Source organism: Polyodon spathula, chromosome 4 (genome assembly GCF_017654505.1).
Source record: "Polyodon spathula isolate WHYD16114869_AA chromosome 4, ASM1765450v1, whole genome shotgun sequence".
Lineage (NCBI taxonomy): Eukaryota > Metazoa > Chordata > Actinopteri > Acipenseriformes > Polyodontidae > Polyodon > Polyodon spathula.
The window spans coordinates 78817662-78842731 of NC_054537.1; the positions used below are offsets into that span (position 1 = coordinate 78817662).

Consider the following 25070-nt stretch of genomic DNA (forward strand, 5'->3'; position numbering starts at 1 on the left):
ATTTATTGATTCATATTGTGTCTGGTGGTCAACTTCGTCTTATAGAACACTTTGGCTAAGAAAACCTTTTGCTTGCTTTCTGAGGGGTGTTCTCTTAGCCGGAGACTTGCACTGACCCTTATATTAAATATTTCTCCTTTGCTGTTTTGTGTTTACATTGGCTTTGGTATGCCATTTTGTAGTACCTGTTGGGCAATTTGGGTTTACATGTAGTTTTCTTTTAGGGACAGACTCCTTTAAAATTTAAGTTACCTTATACATGTTAAAATATTGGATGCTATAATTAAATGTTCCTGTCTGAGTTTTAATTTGGTCTGCACGATGACATCCATCGTGCAGCTTTCTAAACTGGGTTTACAAGGTTATGTTAATGAAACTGGAGTCTACTTTGTTTGGCCACCAATTTTTTTTTTCATAAAAAAGTGAGGGAAACAAAACAAAAACCCAGACCTACACAAAGAAAATACCAATATTCCTTAAGAGAGCGCCTTATTTGCTAAACATGTTTTTGACTACATATGTATTTACTATTCACATACAGTACTTGCAAGTTCACATACAGTACTTAGCCATGCACCCTGCACGCTTTTACTTTGGACGTTTACCAGTAAATCTCAAGAATAAGCAAGTGCCTTTGGTTAATAACCGAATGTCTTGTTTTGTCCATTGTAAAGGCTTCATGAGTCCTGTGTAACTCCAAGTGTCAAAAAAATACCATGCTGCAATAAGTAAGTAAATATTCACTGTCTATGTAAATGGTTTAATTTGCATTTAACTGAATTCTATGTTCAACGTATTTGGTGTACAGTAGCCTTCAACACAATTGTGAATGCTTTTATACACAAGTGTAGCACAATGTTGGTTGCTCTACATAAGTGGATCCCAGTATTGTCCAGTACCATGCTGAATTACACCGTGCAAATTTGATACCATCCCATCCCATCCCTAATTCAGTGCGTCCAAGACAGTCCAGGAGCGTGACAAAGTTGGTCACTAGAAGGGAAGAAGGTAAATCGACATGGGGGTTGAAATCACCTAGGGGTATAATTTTGTCAGCTAAAGTGCAGATTAGGGAAAAGAATTATGAGAACTCAGCAATAAAAGCAGAGTTATTCTTTGGTGGATGATAGATAACAGCAAGGGTGAGGGACATGGTAGAGAGTGAGATGCTGAAACGAATAGAAGGCTGTCAGAGAGAGTTGAGGCAGCAAGCACAGAGTTAGCAATAACAGCAGTGCCCCCACCTCTACCAGTGAGGCGTAGCTTGTCAAAAAGTGAGTAGCCAATTGGGGTGGATACATGTAGTGAGTACTTGTCATTTACAGAGCGCAAGGTTTCTGATCGACAGAGAATATCAAGATCAGTATCAGTTATAAGTTAATTGAGAGAAAGAGATTTGTTAGTTAAAGAACGTCAATTTAGGAAGGAGAATTTACGGCTTGTAGCAGGCAGTAAAGGGGGAGAGGGAGTTAGTCGCAGTATCTGGAGCAAGTACTTACCAGTGTTCATTCTAGGAGGGGAGAAAGAGTGAGCATGCTTTGTCCAGGGGATCCAGACGTTTGGTGTCTGAGGAGGAATGAGGGATCTAGTAGCCATTGGGAGAGGTTTGGAAAAAGTCCTAGTTCCAAGAATCTGAAATAGCTAGTCAGAATCAGGAAAGCAGACAAAAATATTTTGATTGAGGACAATAGTACATTGCCTCTGTGTCTAAGACAATGTATTGGGCCAATTAGGAGAAAATACTTTTCTGCAAATTAACACCCCAAATTCCCAGCACAAATTAGAGGCAGTAATCATTGTGGATTGAGGAATAGTCATTTGTTCATCCTGAATAGTTTGTCATGTTGAATTGGTCCATGGTCATCTAAATACAAAGCTGTATCACAGCTGTCATTCGAATATTGACAATAAGTCCCCCGTTGCTTTGGCCCTTGTCAGTGAAGTATCCAGTAAGCAGTAAAGTAAATTGACCTCACACAATTCAGAATTGAGAACTGAATCAACGTTGGGTAGAATCAGGAGCATAATTAAGTTGGAATTTGACTATCCTGGCTCATGGAATGTACAATGTGAAAGTTACTGTAAATAATAATAATAACTTTAATTTATTGTTTATTTAATTTATTATAAACTTTTGTTTATTCACAACTAGGTGTCTCAAGGTGCTGTACAAAACAACACAAATCAAAATTACAAAAAAAAGCAACGAATAACCATTTAAATTCTTTAAATACATTGATAAATACAATAAAATGGGTAAATATAAAGAAAATCATCATCATAAGTACAATATATTATAATAAACACTGCAGACTAGTAAAATCAAAGTGTTAAGAAAATACAGCGGAGTACATCTTAAGGATATTTTTAAATTTGGCTACTATTGTGGATTCTCTAATAAAAGTTGGTAGTGAGTTCCAAAGAAAAGGAGAAACACAGCTAAAACGACGCCCTCCAAATGTAGCACGTTTTGGAACCATGCGTTATAACAGTACAGAGTTAGAGAGTCTAAGCTGCCTCCCAGGGCTGTAAGGGCTAAGAAGGTCCATTAATAACTAGGACCCTGACCGTGCAAAGCCTTGTAGGTCAACAATAATATTTTAAAGGAAATACTGGACTGGATAGGAAGCTAACGCAAACGCTTAAGGACCAGAGTAATGTGCTCTGTCCGCTTGGTACTGCTAAGAACCTTTGCTGCTGCATTTTGATCATAAATGATCTTGAGTGGCTAATTGTTCACCCTAGATCAGTGGTCCTCAAAGACGGGCATAAATTGATCTTACTTGACTGTTTGCAGGCATGCTGGCTATTGCATAGGTTCTTATCTTTATATACTATATATATATATATATATATATATATATATATATATATATATATATATATATATATATATATATATATATATATATATTTAATGGGGTTATTCTTGGCTTACTCTGATAAGGCTAAGTCTCACGTAGTAATTGTGCATGCTGCGCTTATTCTTTAAATAATTTATATAAAATACGCAATGCAAATATTTTTTAAAAAGCATGTTTACACAGATAACCATGAATAAACTCAAATTAAAAAAGTGTAGATAGCGTCTCGCTTTGTTTCAATTTGACAAATTTGTCAACAATACTTTGTTCATTCAATTATTCAGAGAAAGTGGATTCATAACTAAATATACTACTGTTTCCCTTGTCTGGTGAAATAAAAAAAAATATATAGATTAGATAGAAAAATTAATTCTAAATACTGAAATGTATTTTTTTCTAACAGTCAGCGAAATTTAGTGCTTACTAACATATTAACACCCCACATATTAACACCCGCCTCTGCTCATGAATGATTGGACAGCTGTCAGATCTTTCACTTTCCCTTTGGCTACTCACTCGCCTTCAATTTTCACGCAGAATACAGTGAACGGCCTCTGCTTGCTTATGATTGGATAGCTGCGTAAAACTTGCAGATATTTGACTCATTATTGGTTAAACTTACTGTCAGTATCTCACCTGAAACAGACACAGTTTATGTCCCACTCAGCTAACTTATGATTGGGCTACTGCAGAGATAATGTAGATATTCAATTGGTTGATCGTATCGCAAAAGCCATTCAGGGAAAAAAAAAAAGAATTTTCCTGCAGGCGCCACTTTGAGGACCACTGCCCTAGATAATTTGCAATTTCTCCAGCAAGGAAGTAGCATTACCAGGAACAGAAGAGTGTTCAGGGTAAACAGTACTGTATGTTTCATAACACAAAAAATTCAAGAAAGAGATGTTAGCAAATTGTTAGCAACAAATCACAGAAGCATAACATATTTGCACAAAATATTGCACTGTACACTCTATTTTAAACCTGTTCTAGTCAGATATTATTTTGTAATCTCAGTAATTAATGTATTTGTGTTTAACTTACTTAAATAAAGTGCCCATCAATAGTGATCTCCTTTCAGCCCAAAAGACAAAAATATTGGCAGGATCTAATGTGAAGTGCTGGAGATTAAAGAGCAATATGAGGGTACCACTTACCGGTAGATTGCAGCATTACAACTTGCCAGAGGAACAATTGTGGGATCCTACCACCATTAAAAACTGCAAAAACTTCAACAGGGAACAGTCAAAAACTATAGGAGCGATTGGAAATAAATACTGTACCAGCACAAAGATGGTTGCTTGTGTGGGTAGAACTGATGATGGTCAATATTTGACCGAAATGTCTGCACTTTGCACTTTTTGCACAGTATGCACATTGTGTTATAGCCTGCCATTAATAAATACAGCCTGCTGTTTTTCATTGAATTTAGCATTGGTATGCTTTTTTTTTTTTCGCTCAGTGTGCGGATCTCTTATGTGGCATGTTATCTGTGTGAACCAAAAAAAATATTGCCTCAAAAAAAATCTTATACTCAGTGACTGAAATGTCAGGTTTTCCACAGATAAACAAATGTGATCATTTCAAAATAGTGCTGTATTACTGCTACGTGAACTGTTCAGTTTTGAACCTGTACCAAATGTATTGGTGACTCCTGGTCTAAAGAACACCACAAATATAACATATTTTAAATAATAACATTACAAATCATAGTACAAATACAATAAAGCCAAACAATGCATACATTTTGAAGGTCATCAGTAGAAAGGATTCTGTTTATCTACAACTTAGAGATAACACAAGTAAAAGTGCATGAGCTTGCTTTGGCCCGCAATGGAGGCTAGTGAGCAGTATAGTTCCAATGCTTATCCAGTTCTTGTTTTGTCTTGTTGAGGCTTCAAACTACAGCTATGGCCAAAAGGTTCGCTTCACCCTATAGAATTAACAAATTTTGCTTCATAAAGTGGAATGAAACCTGCTGAATAATGGTATGTTAACATATTGAATTACATGCCGCTTTGCAGTGTTAGTGTTAGATAATCTAACATGAAATACTGTAGTACTATTATGGCTTCCTGTAGACTTTTGCAATTTAATTTTGTAGTTTCTTTGATTACATATAGTGTTTTTTTTGTTTTTTTTTTGTTTTTTTTTTAATCATTTCAATCCTAAAATTCTAAGCGATGCAAAACTTTTGGCCATAGCTGTAGATCAACAGAAATGCCATCTATACAAGTTTCCTTGTTTTATTTTATAAAATATGTATATTTAATTTATTTCACAAAGCATATCTCAATAGTAAAATCTGAACCACAATCATACTTTGCAAAACTTATGGAATATAAATGTTTGAATCTCAAAAAATGCAGGTAATATCTAAGTTTAGAGAAATTTCAGTCAAGTGTGAATCTGTTCATCACTGTAGTTTGAGCCTGCAGTATGGTACCAAGAATTCCTGCAGTGATGGATTGCAAAGCTCTGCAGTTCTCCTGGGAAATGTAGATTAAAGAAAACTGTTCTCACCTTTTCAATATTTATGAGGGCTGATGCTTGCTTCATAGGTAATATCTTTTTTATTTTTCAATAATCATGTCAGCTCTGGTATGCAGTATAGAGGTGAATCCGTTCAAAATCGTTTTATACGTAAGACTGCATCGCCACTTACCCACTGAAATAAATGATGCATGACTGGGATCTTTCCCGCAGAACAATGTATCAGGAAAAAAAATACAAGACACTAGTTTAATGGTTTAAGTATAGAGCATACGTTAGGTTAAGAAATATCATGTGATTTTTATGTGAAAAATGTATTCATGACCAATGACACATTTTGAACTAGGAATGCTTTCAATTTAATCACTAGAAAATAACTATAGGACAACTGGTAGAATACTGTCTTGTTTTTAAAAACAAGGTAGTTTTACAAAATAGCAATTAAACCCAATAACAATTGCTACCTTTGCTGGGTTTACACCAGCACACTGCTTGTTGATTTATTTTGCCTGTTTGTTTTGACCATCATGCCATTTTCTTTGTATCAGTGTTCTGTTTTGCTCAAACCTTTTATTTTGTTCATTTATTATTAAACACGCGCTTCAGTACGTCCATATGCCAGTACTGTCCGGTTTGTCTTCCTCTTATGACGTTGAGCAGCTGGCTATTCTGTGTCTCTGTGGGTGCCGTCTGTGTTGTTATAACATTAGTCTATTTTCATGACTTACTGGGTTAATCAGACTATCATCTAACTGTCCAGTTTAGTATGCTTACTGAAATAAGAAGTTTTTATATTTTTAGATTTTATGGTTTTTGTTTTTAATTCTTTGCAATTGACAAATTGTGTAGTATAAAAGAAACACAAAGGTGCATACTGAGACTGACATAACTTCATAAAAAACAAGTGGTGATACATCTATGTCATGGTAATGTGCAGTCAAGATTTATTAAATATGAAGCAGCCAGCATACAGGGGCCTTAATGTGAACAATATAGGCAGCAAGCACCATTTCCTTAGACTCCCTGCTAGCCTGATGAAGTCAGTGACATAACTATCCCTGGTTCTGTCTCTGTAAACAGCCATGGCACTTTAGCCAAACAGATACACTTTAAAACTTCACACAGACATTAACAATTTTTAGGTTTTTTTTTTTTTTCTATAAAATACAAACTGTATATTGATGGAGCAAATCAGTGAGGAAAATGAGCTAGGGAGACCAGGCTCTATAAATGCAAATGGGCTATGTTTTATTGATTTTTCTGCTTTGCTGACTGCGACCAGTTGCAGTGTCTGTCAGCATATGCTGTTGCATGTTTAAAAAACATGAGAATGCTGAAATAGTCAAAGCCTCAGTTTTAGTACCGATATATTACGTTCACAGCGAAATTCAGTAATCATTTTACTGTGTCATTAACCCTGTTTTTAAACACCTGTTAATGTTTAACCAAAAAACAATCAACAATAATGTGAGCCATTAAATTGCAGTTGTTTTTTTCCAGTTCTGTAAGTTCAATTAGTGTTTTTCTTCTTTCAGATATTTACAGTTTTATTTTATAAAATATCTACATTTAATTTATTTCACAAAGTATATCTCAATAGTAAAATCTCTCAAAGAAATGCTTTTTAATTTTGTCAGTGCATCCATTTTTTTTTCTAAAACAGCAAGTCTTGATGTAAGCTTTTTCTTTAAATGCATCAATTTCTAGAAGGACCATAATTGTCCCTCGTAATTAGGGGGTATTTTCTAAATGTCCAGAATTTAATGTGTTGATTCCTTAATTATTCTTTAGATCAGTTTTGTTAGAGTGGCTGCACTGATATCTGGAGGTTTAAGGGCTAAATTGCTGGTTAGTCCTGTCGTTTTAATTCTCCCAGGAATTTCGCAAGGCCCTATCTCTGTAGCAGTGCAGAGCCTGGGCGTGAATCGTTATTAATTGATTAGGGTTATTTTCTCCAGGCTGTGTGCAAATTGATATTGTTTTACTTGTAAGTGTAAACTTAAAAGACCAGATGCCAACAACCCTCAAGTTGACTGCAAGCTCCTTCACAATTCCCACTGTTCAAACATTACAGATGCTTCTCAGTCTCAAAATGGGGGAATTTCCTTCCTTATTTTCTCTTGGCAGGTACAGCTGTTTTTAAAGCAAACAATGTAGGTACATATATTAACAGGGGTAGCTCAACACAGCTTCTCCCCAGTCTGGGTCAACCTGTTTATGTGAAAGGAAAATTGTCATCCTGCCACATACATAACACATTCTTATTGCTTGAATTTATATTTTCCTAAAGATCATTTTTCTAGCAAAACAGTCAGGTTAATTGAGGATACTATGCATTTAGCAATAAAGCACAAGAGGGTGTGTATTGTGAAATGAATAGACAGATAGTCCTAAATATTTTATACAACTTTGCAATTTGTATACTTCTCAGTATGTAGCTGGTATTATGACACCACTACCAGTCTGCTGGGTTGTTAATAACAATGGGGGAGTTTACATGTGTGTTCTAATTTTACTCAAGACATTGTGCTTGAGCCAAATGAAAAATGGCCTTATACATTTTGTGTTTATTATCAAAAACCTGATCCTCTTGAGCTGTTCTCCCAAATGTGCACGCGCATTGCTACTTCACATGTAAATAACCATACACGGAAACTCCCCCAATAAATCAGTGCCAGAAAATGACTTTTCCAAATTAACTTAAGGCTAATTGCAGCCTGCCATCAACTACAGATGCCTGTGTATACAATGAAGAAAGAGAAGCAAATCAGTTCAAGGGCATTTAGAGGTTCAACACAGAGCTGAGACTGTTCATTAGATGCCAAGCACATTCAGTTAATTTGTAACTAAACTACCATCACATGAGGTTCAGATTCTTAGAGATGTATTTTTTAAACATTTTGTGTGAGCATTCCACCTGCATTCTCCTTTGCATATATGCCCTGGAGCTATTTGTGTGTGTGTATGTGTTTGCAATTTTTTTTAAATTATTAGAAAATAATGGACATGAAAACAGACCTGAACAGTGGGATGGTGCATTTTTCTCCCCAGTTCTTTTTGTCTTCAATTAGAACATTACTACATCCATACATTTGTCAATGTCAGCAGGTTCTGTAAAGATATGTTTGTATTTGATAGATAACTGATTTTATCAGAGCACCATCATTTCATTAGTGTCCATTTTGTTGATGCATTCACTATTCAAATTGAAGTGTGACAGCAGTGGAAACTTTCTTATGCAGTACAGTACTTCTTATACATTACTGTCTGTTAGTCTTTATGACTTTGAGTTAATAAAATAGCAGTCTTTCATTGAGATAACTGTTTTAAAAGAAAAGTGTGCATACTTGTGTGTGTGTGTGTGTGTGTGTGTGTGTGTGTGTGTGTGTTGCATGTGGAACAGGAGCTGTGCATAAGTCAAGATTCGGGAGGTGCAAAGGGGTGAAATCCCACTATTGTGTAAGCATCCTCTTTTTACACCATTGTGTTTTTATTTAGTTCTCTTACCATAGTTCTGCTGTATTATGTTTTTTTTTTTTTTTTATTGTATCTGCACACAATTTGAAAAAAAGGTATTCTGCTACACTGACACCTTCGTTGCTGATGAAAACTATCTCAAAATAATGCAACAATTGTTGTTACATAAGACAATATTATCTAGTAATAATTCAATAATTATTGCGAAATAACGTTTTTTTTTTGTTTGTTTTTTGTTTTTTTCTGTGGTGCTAATGAGTTTCCATAGAGAAAGATTTTCATTAGATTTTAGTAGTTGTTATTGGATAACAGCTACTATTGGACGGTTTTCTCCAAGATACATTTTGATTGTAGTGGTGGGGCCCAACCAAGATGGAGCTTCTCTGTAATATAGCCAGGTGGTTTTCCTATTCGTCCAGTGTTGATGGCTGAAGTGTAATAGTGGCTCCAGGGATCAGCCTATTTGCCTGCCTTCCTGGCACATTAGCACACATGATGGCAGCGATGCTGGCTCCAGGGGTCAACTAAAGTGTGCCTGTAGTGTCTCAGCATGGCAACTGTCTGGAATGGGCTGGGTGGGCGCTTTGCAGGGGTCATCAGATGGGCACCTCCAGTCTTTGGTGTTAAATCAACTAGTCCATGACACCTCAGGAAGGCTCATCAGTGATGCTGGCATCCCAGCACCACTCCCCTTCATCTCCCACCAAACCCAGCACAGTTTACTTGCTTTTACTTGCCTGATTTTAACTTCAATCACCTCGCTTTTGAGGTCCCCAATCTTCCTCTTTCCTCCTGAACCAGAGCCAGTTGCTACTTCTCTGCTGCCTCAGACAGAGCCTTCACTACACGTCACAATTCCTGTTCACTGAATCCAATATCTGTGAAAAGCTGGGTGTGAGGTGAGAGTGTATTAAATGGAATGTCCAGACAGTAATTTATGTGTACAGAAATAAAATAATTTATTTTTATTATCTATACACAACAAAATAATTAAACAACAAAAGAAAACAAAATGGTGTGAGGGAAGGAGTGCAGGGGTGAAATCCAAAACCGATCGTGATAACTCGTCTTTAATCATCTTCATGGTAAACCATACATAAACAAAAAAAGACAAAAGAAATGTTAGTGTTTTTTTTAAATCCTGCTGCACCAAACTAGTCTCTCCCTCCACCCGTTACTCCTCCTATTTTACTTTCGGACCAACCCCGAACACAGTAGTACGTTCCCTTTAGTATGTAATGTCCCACCTCTGTAGTCAGTGGAACACCAATCCCCAACTGACAAGTGTCCTTATCCTTCACTTGACTCCAGTGGCTGGAATTTACATACTCATACTTCCGCCCCTCACCAAGGTGCCGCCCCTCAAAAGATGACTTTTGCCATGGTCACGAGATCTTGGTAAGGGAAGTCCCGAGTTGGTTTGATGCCATCTACTGTCGGGAGGCTGAATCACAGACTGAAATCCCTTTGACTCATCACACTGGGTCATGGAGTGCACGACAAATCCTCGACAACCCACCTCTCCTGGATAAACCCAGACTCTCCACCCCTGCTGTTCCGCAGCTAATATACCAGAGTGTCTTCCTCTCATATGCATTATCCACGGAATCTTCCTATGACACTGTTAGCTCCGTCAGGAGAACAAGGCTTGCTGAGACAGAACACAGACAATGTCAGGTTGAAAGATAGTTGTAGCAATCTCAGGTGGGAAAATAAGATGCTGATATTGGTGGCAAGCTGTTGATCTTATTATGTCACTGTTGCAATGTTAATGCATCAAAGCACCTGATCATGACACCAAGTAAAGCGAACCTGGCTCAAAGCCATCTAATGTCCTTTAAGAATGTGCTGCAGGATAGCTGGTGATGAACACAAAGGACATGCAGGCTTCTCTCCTACTCACACATTTAGGTTCTGCAGTGATGGAAGAACATCATCTGTGGACCTCATTAGGAAGCTGATCCTTCTCTATTCTAAATTCCACAGGTCTCGCCATGTTCCATTTCTACTCAATCATGCGTTATGCTAAGCAACACAACAGCTTTAACCACATGATATATAATTGTACGATATGTATGTATGTAGTCTGCATTTTTCCCCTTAATGTTTTTTCTTTTATTATGAGTGTGTTTATAAATTTATATATATTACAGCTCCCTTTGGTGCAATACAGTTTTTTAATGTGAAAAAAATGTGACTTTTTTTAGCCAGCATTATTTTTTTTTATAAAATCTACATCTAGCATTCACGTAAATGCACATCTTTCTAATCTGTGCTCACTGTACTGCATGTGTTCACTGTTCAGGAAAAAAAAAAAGTAATCTGGCTGTCCCAGCCTTTTAGCTCCACATTAATGTAGCACATTTCATTGAATATTCCTAACTTGAATGACTAAATTAAAAAAAAAAAAAAAAAACACACACAACAAAACATGGACAGCGATACGATTTCTGATTGCCACTTAATAATGAAAATATAAAGCAAATATATTTATCACTGCGTTGCTATTAAAAGTGCATGCTGCTAATCTTAATTTTATTAAAACTATGAAATTAAAATAGACATATAAGTTCCTTTCTTTTTGCCAAAAATTTTGACACTCACTTTGTTTTGGAAAAATGACTGTGCAGCGAGCAAGCAAGTTAAGTAATGAAAGCATGTTAATCAGTGGCGGCACCAGACATTCCTGATGTGGGGGCTAAGGGGGGTCAGAACAAAAATTTGAGGGGGCTTGTCACAAAGATGGCTGCAGTGGGTGACGTCAGACCAGAAACAGGAACCAGGAAATAAACAACAGAGAGGTGGAGTTGGGTAGAGCTGAGCGATTTGGTTTCGCTCAGCATTTAATGAATGAACAGAACAGTAAATAAAAAGGTTGTAACAAACAAAAACACAGGACCCAGCACTTTCGCCAAATTAAAAAGACAAACAAAACAAACTACATAAACATAGTGAGCTGATTTTTTAACTATAAACTATTATTATTATTATTATTATTATTATTATTATTATTATTATTATTATTATTATAACCTCAGTCTTCAATCCTGTTCTCCACTCACCGAACACACAACCCTGAGTGAGTGAAAATATGCTGCTTTTATGCATCTGTGCCGAGACTCGATTGCTAATCAATCATTCCATTGAAGTCGTGGTACAACTGCACGTGAATTAATAAACTGCAATTCCCCTTTGCTCACATATTATTACATTTTACGTGCACGTGAATGCTGTGCAATCCTCATGCCTAAATATAAATATACATTTTAAGCACTTGTGTTACACAGACCTGTTTATATCCTGTGTACCAATGACTGTACACCAACATTAACACACAACATACAACACAAAATACACACAGGGGCGGGGCACTTTGCCACAGGGCTACACCCCACTTTGTACGGGCACGCATAAAATACATTCAAATAATTTTCCTTGTCAGATGTGGGCCAGGGTGAACAGCAAGCAATTAAACGCGTGTTGTGTGTATTTTACCCTCAAAGTATAACGAGAAAGTGAAATTATCATTATATATTACCTTAAAAACAGAATTCACAGTATGTAAAGAAAGACTGGGATTGTTCAACACAGGCAAGCCGTGCCCTTTCTGTGAATCTTGTTTACTGTTGATACTGTCAATGTGAAAATAGCAAGATTTCATGATTACCATATTGATTTAAAAGCAGGTATAACTTTGATGATAAAATACTTAGAAAATATCACCAATAAAAAAATTTAAGTTAGCTGTAGCTACAAGTGAAAACTAGATGGGCCCGATATTCGAAAGGTTTGCGCACCGCGCAGAGGGGTATGCGCGTCGCAAATGGCCGTTGTGCCGAAATTGTGCCAAGTTGTCATATTTGAAACGTCCTTTTGTGTGTCATAATCCATTCCGCACTGTGCAGAAATAAAATGTATGCATTGTGCAATTTGGGGGGAGCGGCCAACAATATGCGTGATCTTGGTATATTCGAAGGTATGCTCCAAGCACAAAACCAGGTTTGTGATGCGCAGAATAAGGATTGTAAAAGACTTGTTAACTCTGTGCACACAACCATTCCAGCACTGGCTACAAACAGGCAACAATGGGAAATGTGGGTAGCATGCAGCGTGTCCGTCGACATGTGGATGTGAATGATGCAAGGCACACCCAGCAACAGCAACCCCGACATAGGCGAAGATATGCTGAAAGGGTGTACTGGTCTCGGCACTCATATGAGGAGCTCAGCAATAAGCAAGTCATGTCCAGGTATCGTATCGACTCATCTATGTCACATGTTGCATGATGACCTGACCAGAACAAACCTGTGCAGTCATGCCTTGTCTGAGCAATTGGTAGTGTCTGTCTGTATGTGTATCCTGGCTACTGGGACCTTCCAGAAGGTAGCAGGTGATACAGTGGGTATCACCCAGTCAGCGGTTTTTATGAGGTCGCGCACCTGCCGTGCGTGGTAGGTGCAATTGACTGTACCCATATTGCTATCCGGTTGTCCTGTTTTATCAGGATTCCAGGTGTATTCTGGGTATTCTGAAAGAAGTCCAGCCTACCAAATTGTATAATATACAATGATGAGTATTAAATCTTGCACTTGTATTGTACCTCAATGCTGCATGATATAGCGAGTCCAGTTTTAAAGTTGATGGTGATGCAAACCTACATAATGCATCACCATACTCAATTTTTGGCAAAAACATACAAGCAATAAGCCTCTTTTTTTGTTTCCATAACGTATATAACATGTGCATATCATAGTGACGTTTATAGCGTATTCCCATGCCCAACAGATGAGTGTGGAAACGTGCACTCACCTCTGTCTAGCACACTGCCTTCCTTCTGTTCCTTTAATACGGTCCTATTAGAATATGATAATGCATCAATAATTAGAAACATGTGATGCAAATATATTCTAGGTGGACATTCAATGTGCACATAGCGCAATCAAATTTGAATTGGGCGAAAGCCCTCGTTCGTCTGAATGTACAAATATCTGCGCAATAATTGCAATGCGCTAGTTCCAATAACTGTGCACTGCTGGCTCAAATAGTGGCGGAGTAACAGTCCACTCTGGAGTTGGGCACAATAGTACAGAACCCCAACCATCCCCCACCCGCACACACCGGATGGGTGGATCAGTTATGTGTTTTATCACTGAATTGATATGATGGACAGCGGTAGTGGGTTTCATATACAGTTATATGTGTTCTTCACTGCTCCAAATTCATATCGGCATCCAATGTGTACCATCAAAGTATGGAAATGAAGACTGAGAGAAGGATGAAGAGAGGGGAGTCCAGCCTGTTATCTTTGCTGAGTGTTGCCACACATCTGTAAATTAATTGTATAACTGCATAATACACTCATTTTGTGGCCCATTGCTTTATTTGGCAATTCTATAGGCTGCTGCACATTACGGGTGTAGGGGTGGCCAGCTACAGTTCGGAGAACCAAACACAGACAGGGCACTCTTGCTGTGAAAGGCATGCTAATGTTTTCCTAAAACCAGACGGGTGATACGCTCAACCAGTCAAAGACCTGTATTTTCTCTGCAGCAGTCGAATCATAAGTTAGCTGAGGTGGGATAAACAGTTCTGTTAACTGTAATTTTTGGACGTTTTTATGCAGCTGTCCAGTCTGCTGCATGTCGATGTTGCTAATTGTTCAGAGACTGTTCATTTATTGAGAAATCATAGTAGGCTACAATTAATATTTTATGAGCTTATTTTGAATTAATTATTATTCTTACAAAAAAATGGCATAACGAAAAAAATGCATTCCGGCGACACTCAAAACTTTACAAGCATGATGTTCAAATTGGTGAGTAGAATGAATAACATAAAGCATTTCTATATATTGTGTATATAAAAATGCTTGATTGATGTTTACTTTGCAGGTGAATGAACTCGTTACATTTACAAATCAGTGTGCTACCACAGTAGTCTTTGTCATGGCACGACTTATATATAAAAAAAAAATCATTCCAAAAAAAAAAAGAACGCATCCAAAGATTTTTTTTTTATTTTGCTTCAAAAACATACAGCTATGTCAGATCAGCTGGCCTATATACGTATACGTATATATAAGAAACCTATATAGTATTTTCCCGTGATACATTACTGTCTGTATTCAATAAAACAGTGGCGTTATCAGTTCATTAATTTGAAAACTCGGCGCCTAGCTATGGAGCCAATTGTGTATTTGAATGGTCCTGTATGTATGTGTGCAGGATATATTGTGTGGTATCATCTGCAGTCATTTCGGTACATACTGTGGCAACACCAATGATAGCAGCTTATCAGGGTAATGCCATTACTAATGGTGACTGTCCATCATTCTGCATTCTCGCTTGGCTGTTGTGTGCAGTTGCTATATTGGTAGTGAATGCACAGACAGTTTTGCGAGGAACAAACAGATTTGCGAATTGCTCAAAAAACTGCTATATTCCAATGTCACGCAACTGCATTGTGCCATTTTGGAATATCTCTCATTTTGTGCCAAAGCACTATTTTTTCCTGCGAGGCACAAACTTAGCGAGGGGATTGCGCGAAGATCGAAGATCGGGCCCTGTGATCTTTTCTACATATTACCTGAGGGGAACTTTGTATCTTAAAATAAAAGGCATAATCATAGTTCTCCAGGTAACAAAACCAACAATGTTTAGCCCAGTAAGTCAATGGAGGCCAGGACCTTAAGGACAGATAGACCCCCATTGACTTACTGGGCTAAACACCATTGGAGAGGAGTACTTATTTGGAGAAGTTCAATAATAATAGTAAACTGTAAACAAATATTCATTGTTAGTTTATGGAGTGTAGCCTACTGACACGAATGGGAATGCATGTGCTTACCGAGTGTGTGACTAAACTAAAAGTTTATTGATTGAGGGTAGCTTACATACAGAGTGCATTGTAAACAAGAAAGGAGAAGGGTAATTACCAGATAAAGTGCAGTGATCATTTGTTCCTGTATTATGGCATGTTGCCAATAGATATTGCTTGTTATGGGACACAAATACCCTATAGATAGTGGCAACCTTTCAACTGTGCATATCTGCAACTAGCACTTGTAATAAAGGACAGCTGATGGGCCAGAAGGAAGGCTCTGAGAGGCCGGATTTGGCCCGCGGGCCGTCAGTTGAATAACACTGCTGTACCCTCTCCAGTCATTTTTTTACTTTTCAAATTGGGTTGTATTCCAGTGTTTTTTTATATGTACAAAGAGCAAAGATGGCGAATAGTAAGTTGCGTTAGAAATGGCTTGATTAATTTGCAACATAGGTAATGATTTCGGGGACCAGCACTGGCATGTACATTTTCTGGATCCAAGGACGACCCAAGCCCCAGTACATCATTTGTCAGGAGGTTTTGTCAAACAGAACTCTTAAACCTGCAAAATTGTGACTCCATTTATCTACAAAGCATTCAGAATGAATGCCATCAGCAACTTTCAATGTGCAAAATGACAACATTCCTTGCTGACCTAGTAACAAAAGGTTCAAGCTCAGGAATCTCATTTAGGTACATTATATAAATACTTTACTTTCTACATGTACTAATACATATGCAAATCAGTTTCAAAATGCTGTTGTGAAAAAATGTGTAGCAAGTGGTCGGTGGGAAAAATCCAAATCCCAAGGTGGTCTGTACATTGAAAAAGTTGGGAACCATTGCTGTAGAGTGATACCCTGCTAAGGCGTGTTAGAACTCCCAGTCACTTCCTAATGTATAAACTAATCGAGGCTTCCAGTCTCAGGGAAACCTCACACACAATAGCCACAGCAAGAATTAGCTTTGAATAAAATCTAAATATTTTTAAAAACATTTACTTGTCAACATATGAGGTGAAATGGGACCTCTTTTTAGACTTTATAAAAATTAAAAGTTAATATAATATGGTTAATCATGTTCAATTACAGTGGAACATCACTGCTGTGGAAGATCACATTTAATGTGGTGAAACAGCTCAGCTTAAAAGTGGATGTTCCGCTTACTTTCACGTTTGTTTAATATTCCATAGATTTGGCATTTCTGCTTTACTTCTCTTTGATTTTGATTAACATGAAGGAAAAGCAATTATTTACGATAGTTTGAGAACAGTTTGTTGTTGATGGCTTTGAAAAACCCACGTAGCAGTATGTGCATGACTGAACATTTCAGCTTTTAATTGCAACCGTTTGGCATGTGGAACTCTTAAGGTTAATGTACTGTACTAATAAGAAAGAAAGAAAAATAAATAAAACAGCAATGTCCAGCAAAGGGATGCAAAATCATTACACTGCAGTAAGATATAGTAACACTTTTCAGTCCTTCTCTGTTGTCCTTCTCCTTCTCAATCCTTTCATTCAATAAGCACCTTTGTGTTTGTTCTACATCAGTGATTCACCTGCTGTGTACTACAGAACTAGGACTGTACTGCATTTGTTTGTTCTAAAGCAACTCCATGCAAGGTTCTATCCACTTGTACTGTATCAAATTGGAATTATGTCCTTGCCAGCAAATGACACATATTTAGATGCCAAGAATTGTACTGGCACTCTCACTCAATTATTCTTCCCCCCCTATTGTGAAAACAAAAAATTTCAGTGTCCTGTGTTGTCGATCCAGTAAATATTATTTTCACTAAATTATTCGCAACAAAAAATATGAAGGTTTTGCTGGGGGGATATGGTTGTGCTTTTCAGAGGTGACATCATCCTTTTATTTCAGCTAATTGAGATTGTACATCAGATTAAGAATCCACTTGTCAATATTGAATGTTCAGCCAATATAACAATGTTAGATGTGTTAACATATTGTTTTACTGTATGAAAGATTCATTTTAAGATGTTTAGCTTATAGGCACTATTGGTTACACTATGTAACACAATTTTTGTTCCTGGGTAGTAAGTGTTATTTCCTAATTACTTATGCCTCAAAAGTATAGAAAATGGCTATTATTCCCCACAAACTTTGCTTTTGTGACCAGGACAGTGATATTTTGAAATTTACCTATTTCCAATGAGAAAACGAGCGAATTTGTGTCTTTTCATTCACATAAAGTCAGAAAAAAACATATGAATCCAAATTAACATGTATTTATACTAAAGTAATACAAAAATGACTACAAAAGATTTAGAAGTGAGTAGTTTTTCGAGATTTATGATTATACTGTAAATCACTTTCACGAATCAGCCCCCAAATGTAGTCTCCCATCATGTTCTCGTTATACTGTCCTTGGTAGCGGCATTCAAAGTCCAGTATAACCTGGTGGAAGCGCTCGCCTTGCTCCTCCAAGTACGCTCCCATGTTCTCCTTGAATTTATCAAGATGAGCATCAAGAATATGGACTTTGAGGGACATCCTACAGCCCATTGTGCCGTAGTTCTTCACCAGAGTCTCAACCAGAGTCCCAACCAGCTCCACATAGTTTTCAGCCTTGTGATTGCCCAGGAAGCCCCGAGCCACTGCGACAAAGCTGTTCCAAGCCGCTTTCTCCTTACTAGTGAGCTTCTTGGGGGGAATTCATTGCACTCCAGGATCTTCTTTATCTGTGGTCCAGCGAAGACACCAGCTTTGACCTTTGCCTCAGACAGCTTAGGGAAGAAGCCTTGAAGGTACTTGAAGGCTGCCGACTCCTTATTTAGAGCTCTGACAAATTGTTTCATAAGGCCCAATTTGATGTGCAGTGGTGGCATCAGCACCTTCCGGGGGTCCACCAGTGGCTCCCACTTGACGTTGTTCCTCCCCACAGAGAACTCAGTCCGCTGTGGCCAGTCCCGCCTGTGGTAGTGCGCCTTGGTGTCCCAGCTGTCCCAAAGGGAAAGATAGCAGGGAAACTTGGTAAAACCGCCTTGGAGACCCATCAGGAATGCCACCATTTTGAAGTCTCCTATGATCTCCCAGCCGTGCTCATCATACTTCAAGGCATCCAGCAAGGTCTTGATGCTGTTGTAATCCTCTTTGAGGTGCACCGAGTGAGCCAGGGGAAGAGACGGGTACTTGTTACCATTATGGAGCAGCACAGCTTTGAGGCTCCTGGATGAGCTGTCAATGAAGAGGCGCCACTCATTCTGGTTACAGGCGATTCCGATTGCCTCGAACAGACTGGTCACATTGTGGCAGAAGCAGAGCCCACCTTGACGGGTGAAGAAGCTGGAAAAAGGTTGGTGACGCTTCCTCTGATCTGCGACTTGCACATTTTCATCCAACATGTTCCACTGCTTGAGCCTAGACGTCAAAAGCTTGGCATTGGACTTGGTGAGACCAAGATCTCTAATCAAGTCGTTGAGGTCTTTTTGGTTGGGGTAGTATGGGTTTCTCTCCTCAGCTCCACCTCTGAAATTGTCATCTGGATCTACAACGTCTTCCTCGCTCTCTGACTTGCTGCTCTCTTCTAAAGACGGCTGCTCTCTCTCCGGAGGAGTGGGTACGGGGAGCTCATGGCAGTGTGGCACCGGGGCGATGGATGAAGGAAGGTCCGGATATGTGATAGCAGGTGCATTCTTGCCAGTCCGACATTTGGAAGGGTCCACCATGCAGAAGTAGCAGTTGCTTGAGTGGTCAGTGGGTTCCCGCCAAATTCTTGGGATAGCGAACTTCATGGCTCTCTTTTCCCCTCTGTACCATCCTACAAAAATACATTTATTTCACCCATGACTAATGTGTAAGAGATTCTCACAACATTTTTCATATATGATATATTTTTTCAATAACATTGAAAATTGTAAAACATTTTAAAATTTAAAACTTTTACGATTTAAAACATTTTAACAAATTTTATAACATAAAATTTCGAGCAACAATTGTCCATCTTACCTTCCAGAGTTTTTTTGCAGTGCTCTCAGGTGAAATGAGGTGTCCAGGGTTCGTCTTGATCCCCAACAGGCATGCCGAAATATGCCTTGTAGGCCCCACCCATCTTAGCAGATGCTTCCACGGAGTAGTTTTTCACTCTTATCTTGATAAATTGGCCGCAGACATAGCAAAATGCGTCTGCCGGATGCTTGCAGCCTCTTGATGCCATCTCAGAAAAATGCAGATATGTATCCATTTAGGCAGCTGGAACTAAACTGAACTGGTGGGCTTAAGGCCCCTGTATTTATACTACTATTTATATTACTGGAAAGTTCTAGAAGTTACTTCAAGTTTACTCAGCACTGAATCTATGTGGAATGTTCTGGAAAATAGGTACATTTCAAAATATCACTGTCCTGAACACAAAAGCAAAGTTTGTGGGGAATAATAGCCATTTTCTATACTTTTGAGGCATAAGCAATTAGGAAATAACACTTACTACCCAGGAACCAAAAAAAAAAAAAAATTGTTACACAGTGTTATCAATGTTGATTAAACAGCCTCACTCGCCATGCATGCTGTGCATCAGATTGATATTAATACATAACGTGTCATGTTCTAGTTGACTTTTTTTTTGTAGAATGTGTAATTGATTTTTTTCTTAGTGACATTTTGTTTTGGTTTTTGTTTCTTACCCATTCATTCACCATATACTAAGTTTCTACTACTAAGTAAGGACATTGTTCTATTTATTTTATTTTATTTTTTTATCTGAACTCAGTTTTAAGCAATAGGTTTTTAATTTGCGTATTCAATAGTTATTGGTACTAAAGGGTTGCAGATAGTGACATTTTTAGTGTGGACTATCTATTAAAAAAACATCCCTATAAAGTTCTGTTGGGTGGAATGGGTACATGACAAAGTCTGTGGGGTAATGCACCCCACACTAAAATCATACTAAGCCACTGATAATTGCCTTTGCTGAATCTCACATTGTCCTTACTGCATCATAATTAATTACTCAGGAGTATTAAACGTCTATAGAAGGTTTGTCTTTTGAGTGTCATGTGCATCAAGATCATGGTCCTTCCTGCAACAATGCTACTGGTATCGCGTTAGCTTTTAATTTCAATCACTGCAGCTGTGTCATTTAAGAATTAGGGGGGACTTGATTGAAAAGCACAGAACCAAAACCAGGACCAGAAAACAGTAGGAAATTAAGTGGTGATAGACTTGAGACAGAAGGTTAGGAACAGAGAGAGTGTTGAAAGTATTGAATGGGATACTTAACCATGTTGTTAATACTGATTAATTCTTTAAGACCCTGTTCTTGTAGCTCATAATTTGTGAATAAAAACATTGAAACAATCTGAATTCTGTAGAAAAATGTATTGGTACAAAATGCTACAAAGGTTAGGGTTAGGGTTACATGTCTTATAAACACTACAACAAATCACACCATGTTCAGTGTGTGGCAGAATTGTAGCAACATTTTTGACAATTGTTTCTTATGGTTTCTTTGCATAATTACCAAAACACAGCACCTTTTTACATTAACTTATTTAAAGGTACACCCAATGATGCAGGTTTCAGAAAATTCAAAATGAATTAATATGGAGAAACAATGTAAATGTGGACATTAAGGAGATGCAGTGAAGTGATTGTGAAGGTTTGAAATGTGGTTTAAGAGCCTCTACAGCCACAACGAATTACTGAAAAAGCTCAATAGTTAGAGTGAAATATATTTCAAGCACAGGGACTGTTGAGGACTTTGATATTGTTATCAATTTTATATTTAAAATGTCCTTTGTACTGGATATTCAATTCTGGTCATTTGAAACATTGGCTTATAACTGTTAATATATACATTACTTCCCTCTTTTGACACTTTCTCAAAGCACCGCCTACAACTTACGGATACAGTGAGGCATTTTTAACGCTATTGTTTGTAGAGATTAAGTAAGGGATAAACAATGGTACATTTTGGATCTGTAATGAGAAGCACAAGAAGCTGGAATATTTTCTTACCAATTTAACACTTTGAGTTGTTTATGCAAATTAAAGCATTTCTTTCCAACTGATACTTGTTTGATAATGACATTCAATTGATTGTTAATTTGGTAATTGGATTTGGGTTTTACTCTTTTTTTTTTTTGTTACGCTTTGTTTAAACAGTTAAAATGTGTGTATCTCCTATTATGGGACTGTTGTCATGAGTTTGTCTGAGCATGAGTTTGAAATCCCACTTGCACAGACACATGTGTCTGTTGTAAGTGAAGATAGTAGCAGGAACTATGCAGAACATGAACATGGCATTAAAGAAAAAGGAATGTGAACCAGGCACAGAGAGTAAAGTTACTCATTATTTTGCCAAATAAATGGACGAAGACCTAAATATCACTGTCTGGCAAAATGTAAGTGGGCTATTACTTGTTTGAAAATGGTTAAATTACAGACATGCAAAAGCTGAGTTTACACCTAATATCCATGTAGTGGATACAGATTTACTAAGTGATGATGAAATTTATGTTGTTCCTGAACCTGTTTATGTGGAAGTGAATTTGTAATTAGGATTTTTTTTGTTAATTGTTAATGTATAACTGTACTACTTTTCTTTAACAATATGAAATGGTTAACTGAAATCAAAAGCTGTTTTCAAAAGTTACATTTGAAATGTGTAATGCTATAATTGTAGAAATTAGTTAAAATTACAATATTTGCTTTTCTGTTGAATTGTTCTGACTGTGATTACATTGACGAATCAACATTTCTGTGGATTTGTAGCACGAACTCAGGATTAAATAAACATATGCGGCCTGCACTCCCCTTTAAAGCCATATAGCCACTTTTAGTTTGAAAATGTGTAGAGTTATTAAGTCAAAACATCAAAGGGTGTCATCACAGAAATGTTTTAAGAGAGCAAAAAGCACTCAATGTAATAATAATACAGTGATGACAGCATGCCTACTGGAGTGTCGCAATACAAATACAAAAACATGTCACAATCACAAGCACAATAAACTAGTTCAAGATATTATGATGATGCAGTTGTATCCCTCCTCAGCTCACATGGATGAACTGGAACTACTGTGTTAATTCATTTGTGTTCTACTGCTAAAGCTATGCCAGAAAGAATAATGGTTGGTATATAGTCAGCATTGTACATTACTGTGAAAAAAAGCAGCTGACAGAATTCTGGGATAACCACTGTCGGTCATAAAGTGCCCTTTTGCTGACTTCTGAGCTTTTCCTACAAACGATATGTTTGTTACACCATAAGTCATCAATATCAATGCCAAGTTTTAGCGGTGATGGGTGTATCCGAATACATAGAAATCTGATCAACAAAAATGTTTGCCCTGTTAGAAATGCCAGCAATGATCAGGAATGGTCAGAGCTGAAAAAAAAAAAAAGGAAACTCAATGTACTATGTTTATACTAAATGTATTTTATTATTGTAAACAATGTGCACATTTTTATATCAGCTGGTTATTAACAATGTCAGGTAATTCACATTGTATTTTCAGCAGCGTGGATTTAGTCATCTGACTTTAACAACTTATCCAATGTAACAAACGTTACATTTGAATGTAATAGGCCGCTATAAATATAAAACTGGTTTAAATTGGCATATTTCTTTCTTCAGGAAGAGTTCCATTGTCACAACAACATTATCAAAGCAAGTATTTTTAATATATAATATAATGTCTGTTATGTAAAAATGCACTGGGTTCTAGTGTTTAGGTTATTTCAAAGACACTGAGTTCATCTTGTTAGAGGGACAGATGGTTATAACATATTTGTTCATTTATTTTGTTTCTACTTTTAGGTTGTCAGGAATGAATACACCTTCTCCTATCATAAGCAACAAGAACTGGCTGAGGCTGCATTTTGTAACCGATAGCAACCATCGATACAGGGGATTTAATGCACAGTACCAAGGTAATAATAAACGTGTATTAAGCTAACGTTGTTTTTGTTATTTAATACTGCTTTGTGACAGATCCGATCAATTCAATTGAAAACCTTACTCCTAAAATTAATGGGTTTCACAAAATAAGGATCTACTGTTTGTTCTAAAGTAAATCCACTGATAAATAGTTTGGTTGGTTTAGCGTTTTGAGGAAGATGTGGTATTGTCTGAATTTAATCAGAACAAATTAATGCAAATTACTTCAGCTTCAGAGTTTTAACACAATGTTTATTACATGATTAATTCAATAACTTTACAACTTGGGCTATTATGAAGAGCTGCAGTACAGTAGACAGTATTAATTCCTATACCACGCCTAATGCAAAATGAATCCGTACGAAGAGCAAAAACATACAAAAATGTAAACACTGTCATTTGTGTCTTTAATCACTATGATGCATTACCATCATCAGCTCAGGTTTGCTGTCTCCAAAGCGACGCATACTATTTGAAGGTTTGGTTAAAATGTTTGCCTACCCTTACAAAATATATTGTTGTTGCTATTGCATAAATTAAGCAGTAATGTATTTGCTTACAGTTTGTGTTCAAGTTACCAAAGTTGTTACTATTTTAAATACAATTATTTATGCAGTTCACTCTAACAAACTGACATAGGCCCGGACCAAATCAAAACTTTGACAACCTGCTAATCACACTCAACAAAACTGTACTTAATAGCGTTTTCTTTTTTTTTTTGTAAGTATCTGATTTCTTCTACTCATAAAAAGAAAACACTATTAAATACAGTTTTGTTAAGTGCGATTAGCGGGTTGTCAAAGTTTTGATTTGGTCCCAACCATAGACAAAGTAGAGTAAGGCTCCCAGAACAAGCAATACAGAACTTTAGAACTCTGGCAGGATGAAATTGCTTACCAGAGATTCTAGAAAATACTGCATGGGGTAAATGTGTGATAAATGAGAATGTAATGCCCACCCTTGCGGTGGAATGCTTGTGTGCCATTAGCTAAACAAACACTTGTTCTGCTGCATAGGCCCATCTACTGAGTAGAAATAATTTAAAAAAAATAAAAAAAAATAAAAATAAACTTGAAATAAGGTTAGCAGAATTAATGCAATAACAATAACAGCTTCAGTACAATATGAACAAAAATATAGCATGCTTCTATGATATGTAGGAATCATCCTTCTCTAGGATGTACCACACACAGTTCACTCCAGTTCAGATTCCAGTAGGTGTATGCTGTTATTATAATTTCAAGTACTTTCATTGAATTAATTTTATTATATTTTTTTTTTTTTTCGTAATGGATGGTATGTATTTATTCCCCAAAAAATGGCCTACAGAAATAGTTTATTGCCATTTGTTATGATAGTTGTTGTGAGTTGATTACTGGCCTCACAACCCATTAACTATTAATTTGCTCCATTAGTCAGCCAGTGGGTGTTTCTGTCCTTAACTACTAAAATAGCGATTTTGAGATTTTGAAGAAAATAAATCCTTGAAACAAATTACAGTTCTATTTAATTTTTCTTAG

The 25070-nt window shown here is 37.1% G+C and overlaps 1 protein-coding gene across 1 annotated transcript in view; it reads left to right on the forward strand.

Annotated features, from left to right (window-relative positions):
- Nucleotides 1-25070, forward strand: part of LOC121313977 (CUB and sushi domain-containing protein 3-like) — a 217890-nt gene that overhangs the window by 188252 nt on the left and 4568 nt on the right. The window contains exon 6 of the mRNA XM_041246746.1: nt 23431-23543. Coding sequence (XP_041102680.1) covers nt 23431-23543 — 113 coding nt within the window. The remainder of the gene's footprint in view (nt 1-23430; nt 23544-25070) is intronic.